Source organism: Salvelinus sp. IW2-2015, linkage group LG20 (assembly GCF_002910315.2).
Source record: "Salvelinus sp. IW2-2015 linkage group LG20, ASM291031v2, whole genome shotgun sequence".
NCBI lineage: Eukaryota > Metazoa > Chordata > Actinopteri > Salmoniformes > Salmonidae > Salvelinus > Salvelinus sp. IW2-2015.
The window spans coordinates 36,985,628-37,003,720 of record NC_036860.1 but is presented as its reverse complement, the minus strand read 5'-3'; the positions used below and the strand labels follow the sequence as shown (position 1 = coordinate 37,003,720).

General features: G+C 40.4%; 1 protein-coding gene across 3 annotated transcripts in view; it reads right to left on the bottom strand.

Moving 5' to 3' along the window:
• Positions 1-9,331, bottom strand: part of ttc3 (tetratricopeptide repeat domain 3) — a 31,276-nt gene extending 21,945 nt beyond the window's left edge. The window contains exons 1-12 of one of the 3 annotated variants that reach the window (XM_024013576.2): positions 9,245-9,331; positions 8,593-8,665; positions 8,412-8,454; positions 8,039-8,195; positions 7,859-7,940; positions 7,720-7,773; positions 6,475-6,607; positions 5,665-5,750; positions 3,516-3,610; positions 3,055-3,117; positions 2,892-2,946; positions 2,166-2,352 (exon numbers count right to left, since the gene is read on the bottom strand). In XM_024013576.2, coding sequence (XP_023869344.1) covers positions 2,166-2,352; positions 2,892-2,946; positions 3,055-3,117; positions 3,516-3,610; positions 5,665-5,750; positions 6,475-6,607; positions 7,720-7,773; positions 7,859-7,940; positions 8,039-8,195; positions 8,412-8,454; positions 8,593-8,655 — 1,018 coding nt within the window. In that variant the 5' untranslated portion in view covers positions 8,656-8,665; positions 9,245-9,331. Of the gene's footprint in view, positions 1-2,165; positions 2,353-2,891; positions 2,947-3,054; positions 3,118-3,515; positions 3,611-5,664; positions 5,751-6,474; positions 6,608-7,719; positions 7,774-7,858; positions 7,941-8,038; positions 8,196-8,411; positions 8,455-8,592; positions 8,666-8,805; positions 8,827-9,076; positions 9,167-9,244 lie in introns of those variants that run through there. The other 2 variants (XM_024013577.2, XM_024013578.2) reach the window with 2 other exon arrangements.
• Between the last annotated feature and the right edge of the window lie 8,762 nt (positions 9,332-18,093).

Here is an 18,093-nt window from a genome sequence, read left to right as displayed (position 1 = left end):
CTGAGCGCCGTCTCAGATTATTGCATGGTTTGCTTTTTCCGTATTTTTTTTAAAATCTGACACAGCGGTTGCATTAAGGAGAGGTATATCTATAATTCCATGTGTATAACTTGTATTATCATCTACATTTATGATGAGTATTTCTGTTGAAACGATGTGGCTATACACCATCACTGGATGTTTTTGGAACTAGTGAATGTAACGCGCCAATGTAAACTCAGATTTTTTTATATAAATATGAACTTTATCAAACATGCATGTATTGTGTAACATGAAGTCCTATGAGTGTCATCTGATGAAGAACAAAGGTTAGTGATTAATCTTCTCTATTTCTGCTTTTTCTGACTGCTATCTTTCGCTGGAAAAATGGCTGTGCTTATTGTGGTTTGATGGTGACCTAACATAATCGGTTGTAGTGCTTTCGCTGAAAAGCATATTTGAAATCGGACACTTGGTGGGATTAACAATACCTTTAAAATGGTATAAGACACATGTATGTCTGTGGAATTTTAATTATGAGATTTCTGCTTTTTGAATTTGGCACCCTGCACTTTCTGGCTGCTGTCATATCGATCCCGGTAGCGGGATTGCAGCCATATTAAGTTAATGGTGGTCGGATCCATTTATGTGATGCTAGCCACAATAGTGGACTTTGCGGTTAGCCTTCATTAAAAGTATGGCATAATTCTAGTTGTATTAATTTGCATCACTGTCAATGACATACTTTTATTTTGAAGGCAAACCGCAAATTTGACTATTGTGCCGAATCCTTATTGTGGCCAGTTTAACACATAACCCGGTTCGATCGAGCCTCACTAGCCAAATGAAGCTAGCTGGCTGCTTATAACTTTAGCTTTGGGGAACAAGGTTAAGTAGCTAGCCAGCTACTCAATTTCATGAACTGAAGTTAAATTTCAATAGAAGAACAATACTTACAAGGATTCCTAAATCATTGCTATGAATAATGAAAATGACTGCAGGTTCTACTGATCATTGTTTTCAGGCTGTTGTATTGGTGCAACCTAGGTACCAAGCTAAAGCTAGCTACCCCAGAAGTTGCGGTCGAACAAATGATGCTTTATTACCAACACAGTATTGTAAACATCGTTCATGGCCGGTGTTAGCTGACTTTTGTACAGCTTTGACTGTGCTACTGTATCTTTTTTGACACGCAAAGAACTAACGGCATTCCATAGTATGCATGTCGTGAAGCTATTACTGTGCAACTCTGGTAGGGCAACATCAGAAAAATAGTGCACTTGTTAGTGTTAACCGGTGCTCGACCAGTCGGCGAAAGCCATCAACACCCAGGACAGAACGGTTGATTGTCAAGGGCAATGATTTCTATTATCTTGCCTATAATGGATTTCACCATCGAGTTGTCTCACTGAAATTGTTACTCTTTCAAATGACTGCTTGACCCACACAGCAGAAATTGTGGGCTAGTTTAGATGCTGTGTTGCACATATAGCGCAAAATTTTACATGGCGTCGTTATGTCATGTACCTTCGTTATATAGGTATGCACGTCAGCTTTGACATCGGTTTTGCACATCGGGCATTACACTAGACATCAGCCGATACCGATGTTGGCATTTTTAGGTATTGTCCGATTCTGATATGTTAACCGATATAGCAGAGAATCCCTAGTCTGAATACATATGTTTTTTAATACATTTGCAAACATTCCTAAAAACCTGATTTTTCTTTATCATTATGGGGTATTGTGTTAAGATTGAGGGAAAACAATTTAATCCATTTTAGAATAAGGCTGTAACATAACAAAATCTGGGAAAAAGTCAAGCTGTCAATACTTTCCGAACCCACTGTAAACAAAGATGTTTCTTTTCCATATCTTCCCCCAACTTCATATGGAGGTACCCTCTGGGTAGAGTTACGATTAGCCACCCACACTTCCTGCTATTGCATATGCAAAAAAATCTATGGTGGTGCATCTCATGAAGAATGATTTGCAAATGGGACAAGCTCTTGTTGGGAGGGTTTTTAACCCCATGTAAATCGCTAGGAGTTTACAAGGCGCCAAATTAATCTTGGTAACCACAAGCCAAGTCTTACAATCATCCCCAAATTTATCCTAGTAATTATGTTTTCCTACATGATCAGTTGGTTTAAATACGATGTTCTGTGGGCAAATTTCCCCGTTACCTTTACGTTCCTCTGCCCGGTGGCACTTGCTCTCCTCCATCTCTATGTTCAACTTGGCATGTTGCTGCAGCAGGTCCTTCATGCCCTCTGGGTCAGCCTTGCACAGGGTCTGGCCCCACTCGTTGGCCTCTATCGCCTGCTTTTGTTCCCCCAGTAGGAACAGCGCCTCACAGTACCGGTAGTGACCCTGCCATACACAGACCACAGAGGAAGGGAAGATACCATCATTCACAGCATACAGACATTTTAGGAATGACAGTACTTTGGGCGTTAACATTCCAATCACACAACCTATCCTTTCTGTAGAATGTTGAGCATTTCATGCCTCACACTGAAAAAAAACATGTTGATTTCAGATCAATAGAACTGGCTTGCTGGTCAGCCAGAACAAAGAGCTGACTAAAATGTATTCATTTCACCACCATCAGTGCGTTTGATCTTGAGATATTTTTGATAAATCTTGCTTAAAGGGATAGTTCGGGATTTTGGCATCAAAGCCCTTTATCTACTTCCCCAGGGTCAGATGAACTTGTGGATATCATTTGTCTTTGCGTTTGACGTTCCCAACTAGCTTTAGCAGAATTCCTAACTAGCATTAGCACAATGACTGGAATGGTATCCACAAGTTCATCTGACCCTGGGGAACGACATAAATCCCGAAATACCCCTTTAAGCCGAGGGCAATCGCAATGGAAATTCAGATGTGGCTGTGGTAGAATTGCTTACCTTTGCCCACTCTGGTTGTATTAAAGTGGCTCGTTTTCCATCCCCAACAGCTTTTCTGTAACAACAAATGATGCCTTGATCATTAAACATGTTTAATGGGTCTGTGTAAGTGTCCTACACAAACAGGTTTGTTGATCATATGTTTATAGTTTGAAGGACTTACAAATATTTTTCACAACGGATATAACAAAGTGCTCGGTTCCCATAGATAATGTGGTTTTCAGGGCTGAAAAATAGATAGGATTATGTTATCAAACAAGAATTCCTTGACATACAAAAAAATATATTATTTATGAGTAGTTAAGTACACCATTCTGGTCCATTTTGACAGACCAAATGGGAAAGTGAGTCGTGATAGAGTTGGTCAAAGTAGCATTTACACTTCAGAGACATTTATGGTGCCATAAATGAACATGTTCAGCAGGGTGTTAGTCACTTGAATAAAACGCATGAATAAACAATGTAATCAAAAGGTACCGTGACAATAACACATTGGGAAGCGGTAATGCACAGATAATCAGAGTACATGGGAAACAGCCTGACTTGATGCAATCACAGGCGTATGTTATATTGTCCTCCAACATTCCAAAAGTACGTAAATCCAATGTTAAAACAGCCACTTACTGATATTTGATGGCTTTTGAGTAACACTTGACTGCTGCATCATATTTCTTTTTCTGAAATTGATCATTTCCTCTAGTCTTCATCTCTTCACTTCTCTGAGGAAAGGAAGCGGAAAAAAATTACAAAATCCTAATAGAAAACACATGTCAGAATTAATTAACTTTTTAGGGATGGGGGCAGCATTTTCACTTTGGATGAATAGCGTGCCCAAAGTGAACTGCCTCCTACTCTGTCCCAGATGCTAATATATGCGTAGTATTATTACTATTGGATAGAAAACACTGAAGTTTCTAAAACTGTTTGAATGATGTCTGTGAGTATAACAGAACTCATAAGGCAGGCAAAAACCCAAACAGGAAGTGAGAATTCTGAGGCTGGTCGATTTGCAACTCATCGCCTATGGATCTGTTTGCACTTCCTATGCCTTCCACTAGATGTCAACAGTCTGTAGAACGTTGAATGAAGCTTCTACTGTGATGTTGAGCCGGATGGGGGCTGTTTGAGTCATTGGTCTGGCAGAGAGCCAGGTCCTGGTCACACGCATTCCAAATGATATCGACTTGCGTTCCATTATTTCTACAGACACAAAGGAATTCTCCGGTTGGAACGTTATTGAATATTTAGTTAGAATTAAATAACTAAACTAACTAAATAACTATGTAAAACATGTATCTGTCATCAAAGTTTATGATGAGTTTGTTATTTGATGTGGTTCTCTGCAATTTCTCCGGATATTTTGGAGGCATTTTTGAACATGGCGCCAATATAAACTGAGATTTTTGGATATAAATATGCACATTATCGAACAAAACATAGATGTATTGTGTAACATGATGTCCTATGAGTGTCATCTGATGAAGATCAAAGGTTAGTGAATAATTTTATCTCCATTTCTGCTTTTTGTGACTCATCTTTGGCTGTGAAAATGGCTGTGTGTTTTTTGGACTTGGCGGTGATCTAACATAATCATGTTGTGTTTTCGCTGTAAAGCAAATATATATTTTATTTTATTTTATTTTTTTAATCGTACACGATGGGTAGATTAACAAGATGTTTATCTTTCATTTGCTGTATTGGACTTGTTAATGTGTGAAAGTTACATATTTCAAAAAAATATTTTTGAATTTCCCGCACTGCCTTTACAGCGGAATGTTGTGGAGGTGTTCCGCTAGCGGAACGTGGGTCCTAGAAAGGTTATCTAACCTATCGATCAACTTAGTTAATTTAAAAAAACATCTGCTATACATCTGAAACATTACTATCAGGGGTTGGAACCGGTTTAGGGAATAGAACAGAAAACTGGAAAATAACATTGAAGGAACAGAAAGAAAGTGATAAATAATGGTCCGGAAAATAACCGTTATTTTAGGAGCATGGGAACCGGTTAATAAAGTGATTTTATGTTCTAGGAATCTTTTTAGTCCCACAAAACTTAAGTGCCTATGCAAAGCCCACTGTTCCTCAGAAAACTTTCTCTAGTATCTACCTGTAATATGAAAACCGTTGCATGTTTAGGCTACCTGCCCCTCCCAAAGAATAGACTACTGTCTTGATGTTACAAGCTTGATTCAGAACATAGGTATTTTTAATTAGCTACAGAAGATTAGATTAACTTTGTCAATGCTAGTTAAGAATACTTTAGGCCTAGTTATCACATTGGATTTATTAACTACAAAATGTAAGATGCATTTTAAATTCTGGTGCCGCTCTGCACATACAGATTGTTAGCTAGTTAACGCAAAAGGAAATGCAAAGTTCCACCACAGAAGCCACTCCTCCTAGGTATAATTATGTGGACCTAATTCAGATAATGCATGTCGTAAGACGCCCAGTGCTTCAAGCCTCCTCAACCCTCTTTCTACCCACCTGCAAGATGTGTCAAATTTTACACCATAGGCTACACTTGTCTGTCCATCAAATGTAAACTAGTTGTTTGCCTGCTCTATCCACATTGATAATTAGATAAATAAAAAGGTATTTTACAGGTAAAACGATAAAGAGTACTTTTTGGTTCAGAACTTTGTTTTGCTGATCGGAACGAAATGATTGTAATACATTTATTTTCCACATCGTCACCATTTGTACATAAAATAAGGCCAGGGCATTGAGTCCTTCAAGGATGACAACATTATAAATTACAGGTGCTTACCTCAATAGACCATTGGCCGGGGTCCTGTGCAAGCTCTCGCATCATTTTTTTCCTGTCGACTCCCATGGCCTGTGTATAGTGGGCATCTGATGAGAGAAGGTCATGTTTGTATTGGGACCCATTCACTGCTAACCAAGTTGCCAGAGTAGGATAAACAATGTCATATTTAATTGCACCGTGGTATTCTAGCCTATAGCCCAGTAATATTCAAAGTCGGCATCACACGGGAATTGCAGGGGGTGGTGGTCACCGAATAAAATACAAATTGTATTGGGGGGGACAAAACAGTTAAGACTAGAGATTAAAGCAAACTTCGCCACATGCGCCGAATACAAGTGTAGAGTAAGGTCTACACTTGTTGTGTTCGGCGCATGTGACAAATAAAGTTTACATATGGGGGGGAGACACAAAACAGTTTCGAGATTGTATGGGACAATATGCAAATGTTTCCCGAAATAATCTTTACGGCATTTATTGGTTCTTAATTTTGATTAATTATATGTAATGAATGTAATGTAATAAAAAAAGAGCGATTCACAAATTTTAAGGTTGTGTCATTAGGTTTGGGCGGTCTCCAGAAATGCTGGCTTAAACAAAGCCCCCGCTGATAAAGTTTGGCTATCACCGCCTATCTACCATGTTTCACCTTTCAGCCTCCACAAGCTACCTACCACTAAGCCCTAAACAGTAGGTTAAGAGCTAGTGTGAGAAGGCTGTAAAAACACATCGGTATGAGGCTTACAGACAGTATATCATCAGACCACCATATTAACACCAATGGAGGACACGCTGCCTGAAAGTGGTTCTTACACTCAGTGAAGATGAGCTGCAGGGCAGCAAAGCAGTTCCCTCTGGGGCCCAGCTCCTGAACCCGCAGCTTGATGCGGGGCTCTCCTGTCCGCTCCAGCCAGCGTATCGCGTCGTCCAGGACCTCCGGCACATGCTGGCCACAGAGAGGTACCAGTCAACAAAACACCTCTAGCCTTCACCATCATAACTTATATAGCACTGATTATTGCAGAAAATTCTAAGCAAAAAAATAGAGATGGTACAGATGGGAGATTAAACATCCCCATTTTGGCTTCAGATTAAAGGGTGGGGGTTGAGGCAGTTTGTATTGGAAAGGCAGTGTAGCTTCAGCATAGGGGGGCATCGATGGTACAGCCAGAGAGAAAGTCTGACAAACAGGCCCGGATCACTTCATCAGTGTACCACATCCGCTTCTCCGACAGTCAGTTCCTCCATAGGTACTGGTCCTCAATTGCCAAACATGTAGCACCCACCTGGGTGATGCCACAGCTGCTGAAAAGCACATGAATAGCCACCACATCTTGGCTGTGGTTAAGAACAGTTCCTGAGCCTCTTCTCCCATCTCTGGACAGCATGCAGTACTTACTGTAATTCCTCCCGACAGATGAAACAAAGCCAGGGCTACATTATTTGAATCCAAACAGCCATCTAGCTTGCTAACAATGAGCCAATTTTTAATATATATATATATATATACCCTTTACCCCAATTCTGCAATGAGTCAAGACCAAAAATTTAAATGATAATTATGTACAATATTTACAGAGCTCTCTGCCTAGGCAACTCCAAGGCAACCATAAGACAATACACCAATCGGCAATGGGTGGGAAGTTCATGCGCACCGGGTTGCTAGATATACCATGTGACAAATTAGGTCGAGCTGGTCTTATAATGTAATCAATAATTAAATTTAAGAGCACCGAACAGGACGTTTCGGTGTCCTTTGCTTGGCTATGTACCAGCAGTGCGTAAATAAATTGTTAAGTTGTTAAAACAATGAATATTGGCACCCCACTCTTTGGCTACCTCACAAACAGTAAGTAGAATTTTGCCCAATTTTCTAGGCATGAAGAGAGCATTCTTGTATTCTTATGAATAATTACTGTGCTGAGTGGATAGTCAGATGGTTTCTTTTTTCTAATATGGAACTGTGTTGCTCTATTTGGTAAGATATGAGCAAGAGAAAGCAGTGATGATGCAGCATATTTGCATTTTCAGGGCACCATAGGCATGCATTACACTTACCAAGTTAAATTTATTGCTTATCCAGATCATATGCCTTGTTTGATCTTCTAATAACTGGAAGAGAAAACAAGTAACATGAGCCTTCAGGTTCAACACTGCAATTCCTGTATGGTTCCATTTATTGTAACAAGGAACTTACACATCCTTTTTCCATCGCCCTGAGGATAGCTTCCAATATTTCTATCTTGTGCAGTCTCTTCAGACTCAAGTCATTGCTGACACTAGAGAAAGTGAAAAGAAAAAAAACATGTACATTAACACTAAGGAATGACAAAAGTGAGACAGGGGAGTTAATTAATTTGCAAGTCATTTTTCTTACTTTGAGTCTAGGAAGCCCACTTGCACAGCCCAGCGTGTGGTGTTGTGATTCTCTTGACGCAGCAGAATGTGGTACCAAAAGGCATACAATTTCATTAACTGGGCCGCCTTCTTTTTCAAAATGACAGGGATTTTATTCCATCGATCATATATAACATCTGCAACATTAAACACAGTGTGATACAAGTGAAAATGTATGTTATTTTTTCCATGTAATCTTCAACCTCCACCTTGAATAGATATGTTTGTATTCTCTGATAGTGGAGGATCTGGGTCACACCTGTCCACTCCCAATACCCATTTCCAACCACAATTAGTGAGTCAGTGCTAGCTGGGTATTTGTGTAAGGAACTAGCTAGTGTTCTTCTACTTACCTGGAGGTTGCAGGGCTACAAAGGGACTGTCTTTGTCATAGATCTGAGGAAGAACATGAGGTTAATAATGACGTACTGCCACATTTATTACATTAGTCCATTTTCAAATGGATCTAGTTAACTCACCGGTCCTAACTTAATTCACTATCTAAAATTACAGTCAACCATCCTTGTTACTCACAAGTTTCGCCCCGTGTCTGATGTCGCAGTCCAAAAACTCTGGACCGGAGTCTGAATCTGACATTTTGGGAAGTCTGAAACAACAAGAACCATGATAATTTAGCCCAGTGACAATACACAATAACATAGCTAACTGCGTTGTCAACAAACTAGCAACTTAACTAAATGTTAACTAGCCATTATTACTCAACGAACGTGTACCAAGGTAACGTACCACACGTGAATATACGGCTAATGCGGCCTAACTAGTTAGCTATGTTTGGAGATGGCTAACGACGTTAGTAACGTTACTTAACTAAACCAAAATGATAGCTAACGTTAGTTCCGCGGACAAATAACTTAGCTAACTAAGTTAACGTTTGCTAACTAACGTTACAACTAAGTTGTGTTTCCTAACAATATCCATCTAATAGTCATTGTTTGGTTAGCTAACTGCAGATGGGGGAAGGGAACATCTGTCTGACTGCCAGAAGCCTCGAACTCACCTTGAAAGTTAGCTAACGTTAAGCAATCGTTGGGCTAGCTAGCAACTTGGCGTGGTTTTTAATGGCTTTGCCGTGTAAAAAACAAACATTTAGAAATCTGGACACCGCGAACATGAAATACTGTTACACACGCTACAAAAAAATGAGGGACAGCACACACGGACCTACCTTTGTTGTTCACTCGTCTTTTATGGCAACATGCTCAGTTTACCACAGAGCAGACGTTGCTGATCATACGGCTACATTTCAAAATAAAAGTCCGGTATATGTTTATTTTACTTGAACGTTACAGGACGTTTTTCTGATTTAAAATCACAATAGTTCAAAGTGACTTGAACATACATGTACTGAAAAAACTAACAATATATTATTGAAATCAATTAACAAAGATCGTTTTACTGTCTCATTTTTTAAAGCTAGTACACCAGTTAAAATCCTCTTAAGGAGCAGAAGCTTTTTTTAAATTTTTGCCTAAAATTAAATACCCAAATCTAACTGCCTGTAGCTCAGGACCTGAAGCAAGGATATGCATATTCTTGATATCATTTGAAAGGAAACACATTGACGTTTGTGCAAATGTGAAATTAATGTAGGAGAATATAACACATTAGATCTGGTAAAAGATAATACTAAGAAAAAAACATGCGTTACTTTTTTTGTACCATCATCTTTGAAATGCAAGAGAAAGGCCATAATGTATTATTCCAGCCCAGGCACAATTTAGATGTTGGCCACTAGGTGTCATCAGTGTATGTGCAAAGTTTTAGACTGATCCAATGAACCATTGGATATCTGTTCAAAATGTTGTATCAAGACTGCCCAAATGTGCCTAATTGGTTTATTATTACATTTTCAAGTTCATAATTGTGCACTCTTCTCAAACAATAGCATGGTATTATTTTACTGTAATAGCTACTGTAAATTGGACAGTGCAGTTAGATGAACAAGAATTTAAGTTTTCTGCCCATATCAGATATGTCTATGTCCTGGAATTTTTTTGTTGTTACTTACAACCTCATGCTAATCACATTACCCTACGTTAGCTCAACTGTGCTGCGGGGGACACACCAATCCCATAGAGGTAGAGTTAACAGTAGTTTAAAAAATAACAACACAATACCAACGCTGTTGTTGGAAGTATTAATAGTTTTAAACTACTGTCAACCCTTAACTAGTGTATTGTGTGATTTTAGGCATGCTCTCTCTGTGGCGATGCTGTTTAGCAAAAATATATATATTAAAAAATAAAACATCTTCTGTTTTGTATGTTATTTTGACATGAATACGTGTCACATATCAGTTTGCAAACAAAGTAAACAAATAAATAAAAGTAAAGCTGCATACAAACATGGTCTCTTTTTTGCTTTCTTGAGTAAAGCAGCTCCAAAATGCAAGTATTTCACTCTAGCTCAGTGCTTTCTGTGGTGGTGGGGCAGCCAGTGGAAAATACAGAGCCCAGGGGTTGGTAATGTTCTCTAGTTGTGCCGTGATTGGCTCAGTGTTCTATCACTCATGGGGACACCACGTCACCGCAGAATCTACGGGTAGAACTAAAGAATTCAAGCCCCTTGGGTGCTGCTATAGACTTACATTAGAAGTGCCCATCCAAGAAGGCTCAAGGTCATTGGACACAGATAAAATGACGTCAAATCACATTATATCTACCTTAGCTTTGATTGGACTGATCATGTCATATCATACTTTCAAAATCTTAGCTAGCAAGCTAGACAAGCAGTCATCATCATGCATCAAGTCGGCAATCTACTGGCAAATCCTTTTCAATCCTTGTCATATAAAGATAAATTATAGATAGAACGTATCGGTGCCACCGGCCATTGAACATAAACATTACACAACAAGTTGGAAATCGCAAATTCAACAAAGAGTGCAAAGGAGCCACTGCATCCCGGGTTTGATACCAGGCTGTGTCACAGCCGGTCGTGACGGGGAGACGCATGGTACGGCGCACAATTGGCCCAGCGTTGTCCGGGTTAGGGGACGGTTTGGCCCGCTGGGATGTCCTTGTCTCATCACGCTCTAGCAACTTCTTGTGAAGGACTGGTCGGTCGACTTCGGTCGTCAGTTTGACAGTGTTTCCTCCGACACATTGGTACAGCTGGATTCCGGGTTAAGCGAGCAGTGTGTCAAGAAGCAGTGTGGCAGCTTGGTTCTTGACCTTCGCTGAGTCCATAGAGGAATTGCAGCGATGAGACAAGATCGTAACTACCAATTGCATATCACGAAAAAGGGAGTAACGCCATGGGCCAGAAACATTTGAATACATTGGCCATGCTGTCAGTCCAGCATGACTTCTGCCGCATTCAAAAGAAACTGGAAACTCGGATCTGGGAAATCTCAGACTTCAGTGAGTTCAATACAACTGGGAACTCGGATAAAACTAGCTCCAACTGGGAAAATACGTCAAATAATTTTGAACGGTGATCCAACTCTGAATTCCAGATGGGATTTCGGGCCTCTTTCTAGAGCCCACAAGTAGGCCCGCCTCACCACCTTCCTGTTCAAGTGAGCACAGCACAACAAGGTGAGTCCAAAAATGTCTTGTATGCTGCTGCATAAATTATGTAATATGCCTGCGAGATATGTATATAATAATTTGCTTAGCCTACTGTTCTGACTTTGAGGTGCACATTTAGCCTATAGCCTGTTTTAGAGAAATGTAATCTTTGAATATTGTATGAGTTTTCATTGTCTGCTTATATGCCCCCTTTATTTATCCTGCGGTTCTGACTTGGTGTACAGGGAGAATATTGTAAGAACAACCCATGTTCTGAAGTCTGTCGCCATACATTTCAAAAGTGCTGAACAAAAAGTTGTATTGACTACATCCATCCTAGCTCGCTCATTAATGTCTTGATTGGAATTACCGATTTCCTCCTATCCGCTCGTCGTCCCCTTATGCCATAGTTTGTACATCTCAATTATCAGTAGAAACCACATTTGTTTAAGCAAGTCAGCCATATCAGCTATGTTTTTTTAAAGACAGTAAATGAGGCTGAATGAACTGTTTTGCTGCCAGACAAGGATCTGCTGATAGCCAGGTGTAGCAGTGGTAAGGTGTTGGGACTCTGCTGTTGGGAAAGGCCTTAACCGTTTGTCGTCACCGTTTATAGTGAAATTAATGTATTGTTTAGTGTTGTGTAGTGGCTTGCTGGCATGCATCAACAAAAAATGTGGGGATTTACCTGCTAAAATCGCTACTGCTCTCTCTAATTCCCCTCTATCTCTTTTTTTCTCTCTATGTCTCTCCTCCCGGAGGACCTGAGCCCGACCATGCCTGAGGGCTGCCTGGCCTGACAACTCCTGAATGTCTCTGTTACCAATCCACCCGGTTGTACGGCGGATCCAGTTCTGCTGTTCTGCCTGCAGCTGTGGACCCCTGACCTGATTCACCAGCATTCTACCTTGTTCCAGACTTGCTGTTTCGACCCCTTCTCTCTTGCACTGTTGGTGGTAGGTGCACCCGATTCAGTTGCCCTGCACGCCGGGTAGGCGACGTGTTTCCATTTTGAACCATTTCATGTCTTAAGGTACAAACTCTGCCTTCCCAGGTGGAGCAAATCAAGTGCACCATAGGCCTTCCACTCGCCAATCAGATGGCTCAGATTACCGTGTATGCAGTAACGTAGCAGGTGTAAAAGAAAACTACAGAAAAGTTGATACTATGATATTTCTAAACTTTTTAAACCAGGACTAGAGAGAGACTGTTAACGAATTCAGCATTGAGCTGCTGTTTTTATGAGTGAGTTCATGTTTGTCTTTACTCAGCACTGTCAATACAGCTGCAATGAATGAGTGGGAAAGTGTATCGATAGGCTAGCGTTGTTATTATTACCGGCTTGGGTCTTTTTTAATATTGAGGTATATTTAAATTTCTCTGGTCATATGAGTAACAACATGAATATGTGAATGAGGGAGAAATAATGAAGTGTGAATCGAGTTCCGCCATCAGCTGGAAGACAGTGTCCCTTTTTGGTCAGGGTCAGCGGAGGAAAGGGAGAGGGACGTTGAGAGGCGGACCCTCCGTCTACTGCCCTCTCCCTCTAATGAGACTGGCCATCAGATCAGCCCATTAAAAAAACAACGCAAATTATTTCAATTTATACTCATTCAGCTGAGCCTCATAAGTAAAACAACAACTATTACTGTTGTCATCATAAAGCCTACCTCAAATGTTGAAATATAATTTAAAAAATTGGTCTGAGAAGAACAACAATGCATTGGCAGGGCAATTCAAGAAAAGCCAATATGCAGTGATAATGTGTTGGGCCTATAGCCTACTACAGTAGTGTTTTTAATAGGTTAGTGTTGCATAGGCTTACGTTTTGTAAGTCATGTAAACAAACAAAAAATCTGAATGGTAGATATCGGCTTGCATTTTGATTCAGAAAGTGATCTCGACTCAAAAAAGGTTGGTGACCACTGCCCGGGGCTGGGTTTCTACTATGCTAACATTTGAAACTGTTTTAAGATGGTCATACCAAGGATCATTTAGCTATTTGATTTGGAATTTTTTGACCCCTGTAGGTATAAAGAAAATATATAAAACATTTTTGATGAAACATTGAATTTGGCCTTACTGCTATTAGCCCAGAGAGATGCATTGAATAACAGATTCATACATGTAAAAACTTAGATAAAAAATGCAAATCAAAAGGAAGTATGATTTGAAGTGTCTGTCCTATATCAGATAGATATAAGAAACCTCAGAAGTGTTTTTTATAATTTATCGTAGGAATTACCTGTATACCTTTACATGGAAATGCCCTATTCACTTCCATTCATTTTTTGGCTCGGTACCGGGTTACCTTCAGATGAGTCCAGTGACACTTCTGGAGGTTGTAGAGCAAAACAGAGAACACCATTGTGTTCGTGAGAGTCCCGCCTTTCCATAGAGGGTTCATATGAGTGTGTAACCGCTCGGACAGTACAGATATTTTCGTGAGAATACTGATTCTGACAAATACCACTGTAGCTCAGCGACCTTCCACCGCATATGCGGAAGGATTGAGATGCAGCCAATGCAACAACAAAAAAATATCCAGCTTAAACAGATTTTTTTGTGTATGCCTCTAGTGGAGCATGGGGGGGCCTCAAGCAGAGAAATTATTTTAATAAAAATATAATAAGGAGAATATTATGCCCAACTCATGAGGCCCCTTGACGATGTGAGGCCTGAGGCAATTACCTCTTCTGCCCAATGGTAATTATCCAGTGTTTGCCACCCCTCCGAGCCTGGTTCCTCTATAGGTTTCTTCTTAGGTTCCTGCCTTCTGGGGAGTTTTTCTTAGCCACTGTGCTTTTGCATCTGCGTTGCTTGCTCTTTGAGGTTGTTGGCTGGGTACCTGAAAAAGCATTGTGAAGAGCTTTATAAAAAACAGAGCCAATTTAAAATTGTTCTCTTCAAAACATGATTTAATCCTGTTCTGTTATTTTTTTATAGTTATTTAACCTTTATTTAACTAGTCAAGTCAGTTAAGAACAAATTCTTCTTTACAATGAAGGCCTACCAAAAGGCCTCCTGCGGGGACGGGGGCTTTATAAAAAATAAAAACATAGGACAAAACACACATCACGACAAGAGAGACAACACAACAGTACATAAAGAGAAACCTAAGACAACAACATAGCATGGCAGCAACACATGATAACAAAGCATGGTAGCAACACAACATGGCAGCAGCACAACATGGAAGCAGCACAAAACATGGTACAAACATTATTGGGCACAGACAACAGCACAAAGGGCAAAAAGGTAGAAACAACAATACATCACGCAAAGCATCCACAACTGTCAGTAAGAGTGTCCATGATTTAGTCTTTGAATTAAGAGATTGAGATAAAACTGCCCCGTTTGAGTGTTTGTTGCAGCTCGTTCCAGTCGCTAGCTGCAGTGAACTGAAAAGACGTGCGACCCAGGGATGTCTGCTTTGGGGACCTTTAACAGAATGTGACTGGCAGAACGGGTGGAGGATGAGGGCTGCAGTAAATATCTCAGATAGGGGGGAGTGAGGCCTAAGAGGGTTTTATAAATAAGCATCAACCAGTGGGTCTTGTGATTTGTATACAGAGATGACCCGTTTACAGAGGAGTATAGAGTGCAGTGATGTGTCCTATAAGGAGCATTGGTGGCAAATCTGATGGCCAAATGGTAAAGAACATTTAGCTGCTCGAGAGCACCGTTACCTGCCGATCTATAAATTACGTCTATGTAATCTAGCATGGGTAGGATGGTCATCTGAATCAGGGTTAGTTTGGCATCTGGGGTGAAAGAGGAGAGATTACGATAGGGGAAACCAAGTATAAATGTAACTTTAGCCTGCAGCTTTGATATGTGCTGAGAGAAGGACAGTGTACCGTCTAGCCATACTCCCAAGTACTTGTATGAGGTGACTACCTCAAGCTCTAAACCCTCAGAGGTAGTAATCACACCTGTGGGGAGAGGTGCATTCTTCTTACCAAACCACATGACCTTTGTTTTGGAGGTGTTCAGAACAAGGTTAAGGGTAGAGAAAGCTTGTTGGACACTAAGAAAGCTTTGTTGTAGAGCGTTTAACACAAAATCCAGGGAGGGGCAAGCTGAGTATAAGACTGTATGATCTGCATATAAATGGGTGAGAGAGCTTCCTACTGCCTGAGCTATGTTGTAGATGTAAATTGAGAAGAGCGTGGGGCCTAGGATCGAGCCTTGGGGTACTCCCTTGGTGACAGGCAGTGGCTGAGACAGCAGATGTTCTGACTTTATACACTGCACTCTTTGAGAGAGGTAGTTAGCAAACCAGGCCAAAGACCCCTCAGAGACACCAATACTCCTTAGCCGGCCCACAAGAATGGAATGGTCTACTGTATCAAAAGCTTTGGCCAAGTCAATAAAAATAGCAGCACAACATCGCTTAGAATCAAGGGCAATGGTGACATCATTGAGGACCTTTAAGGTTGCAGTGACGCATCCATAACCTGAGCAGAAACCAGATTGCATACCAGAGAGAATACTATAGACATCAAGAAAGCCAGTCAGTTGATTATTGACAAGTTATTCCAACACGTTTGATAAACATGAGTTGACAGCAGTTAAAAACCACTAATACTTCAGTTTCAAAACCCTGAACCATTTTGTTTCATTACCACCAGACCCCTGACGGGGAGTAGCATGGGGGACAGTGCCATCTAGTGGAATATAAATGAAACTATTATTACAGATATTATTTAATGAAGAATATTGACATTTCTATTAACTCCTTTTCAACTCATGTATATTTAACATTGCTGTTTAATACAGATTTCGATGTCCACTTATTAGAATAATAACGTTTTTGAACATGTACTGATTGCATTATTTAATTTACCCACCTTGGTAGAGTGAGTACCTCTTGACAATTATAAACAGGGTAGTTCGAGCCCTGAATGCTGATTGCCTGAAAGCGTGGTATATGAGACCGTATACCACAAATATGAAAAAAACATTACTTTTGACTGTTCTAATTAATTGGCAAGCAGCTGTGTTGTGCACAAGAACAACCCTTAGCCGTGATATATGGTCATACCACACCCCCTCGTGCATTATTGCTTAGATAACCACTAGAACTGAACAATGAGCCTCAATACCTCCCCAAATAGCATGTACGGGAAGGATAGGATCAGAAAAATAGAACGCATCTTGAAACAAACTCAATTTCAAGAAAAAGGAGGACCTTTATTTTGAAGCTTTTTGCGCGATTTCGGACCAGTTAATGTCGCTGATATCACGGAGCTGGCGTGAAAAGAGTAGCTGTGTTCTAACACTCATACTAACCGCACTATTTGTGACGTATATTGAGTATGTAGTAAGCTAATTGGTCTTAGTATGCCAAAAATTCCCGGACGTCGTACTAAATTCGACAAAATACGAAGTATACAAGCACTGGACACTATTTCCGTGCTTTTAGGGACCATAATGCAACTCTTCAGAAAACGGGCGCGGCTTCACAAAGTTTTCAGATTTTAGGAAAATGGCGGAAAATATGCAGCCGAAGTCCGACAAGAGCGGATACAAATGTATTGAGACAATGTAATACATGAATGACTTTTCAATAATAGATTTGAACTAGCCAGAGAGTATATTAACTATATGCTATCTAACTAACTACCCAACATTTGTTGACTTGATTATTCACATCATTCTTAGCTAAGTGGTATAGTCGTTGTGCGTTTTCAATGGACATTGTTCATTCTGGCTATCAACTCCGATTTCAGAACACTCTCTGAATGTGCCAGAGCACAGAATAACACCCGTTGAATATGGCCGTGTCAGTTAACGTTGGCAAACAGAAAGCTTAATTAAATTGTTGCCAGCAGCACAGTTACAGTCACCAATGCTTTGGTTAACATGAAAACAGCCTAAACAGCTCTGCTTGGGCAAGTAAAATGGTCAGAGTGAGATGTTCTCTCAGTTTTGTCTGGAAGTAGCAAGCCAACGTCAGCCAGTTAGCTTGGGTGCTTGACTGCTGTTGTGAGGTCAGAACGCTCAGATCAACCCTACTCCTCAGCCAGAGCGTCCAGTGTGCTGAAACGACAATCTGACAACTCTTGATTTAGGAACGCCCAGAGTACACACTGGCACTCCAGATTAAATTTACGAACACACCCGAAATCGTTAAATGTCTGGCTAGTCATTTCTTACGCTAGCAAGAGGTTGCATAGCAACAGCATCAACTTCCGGTAGAGAGGCGAAGCGCTAGTGCGCTCAACTGAAACGATAACCTTAATTTACAGTATATTAAAATGAACTAATATGTCGTATATACTCATTAAGTATGTAGTATACAGTATGAAAGGAATGGGTATTTGAACACAGCTTGTGTTTCTCGTTCATTGCTAATCAGTTGCTTGTTCTACTTCCCACTCGCTTGAAGTCTCATGACAAATTTACCAACACCCACTTCCGGAATATTGAAGTAATAAAGATCGGTACAAGATTTAGGACATGGTTCTAAATTTCCCTCCCTAGCCCTACGAAAAAG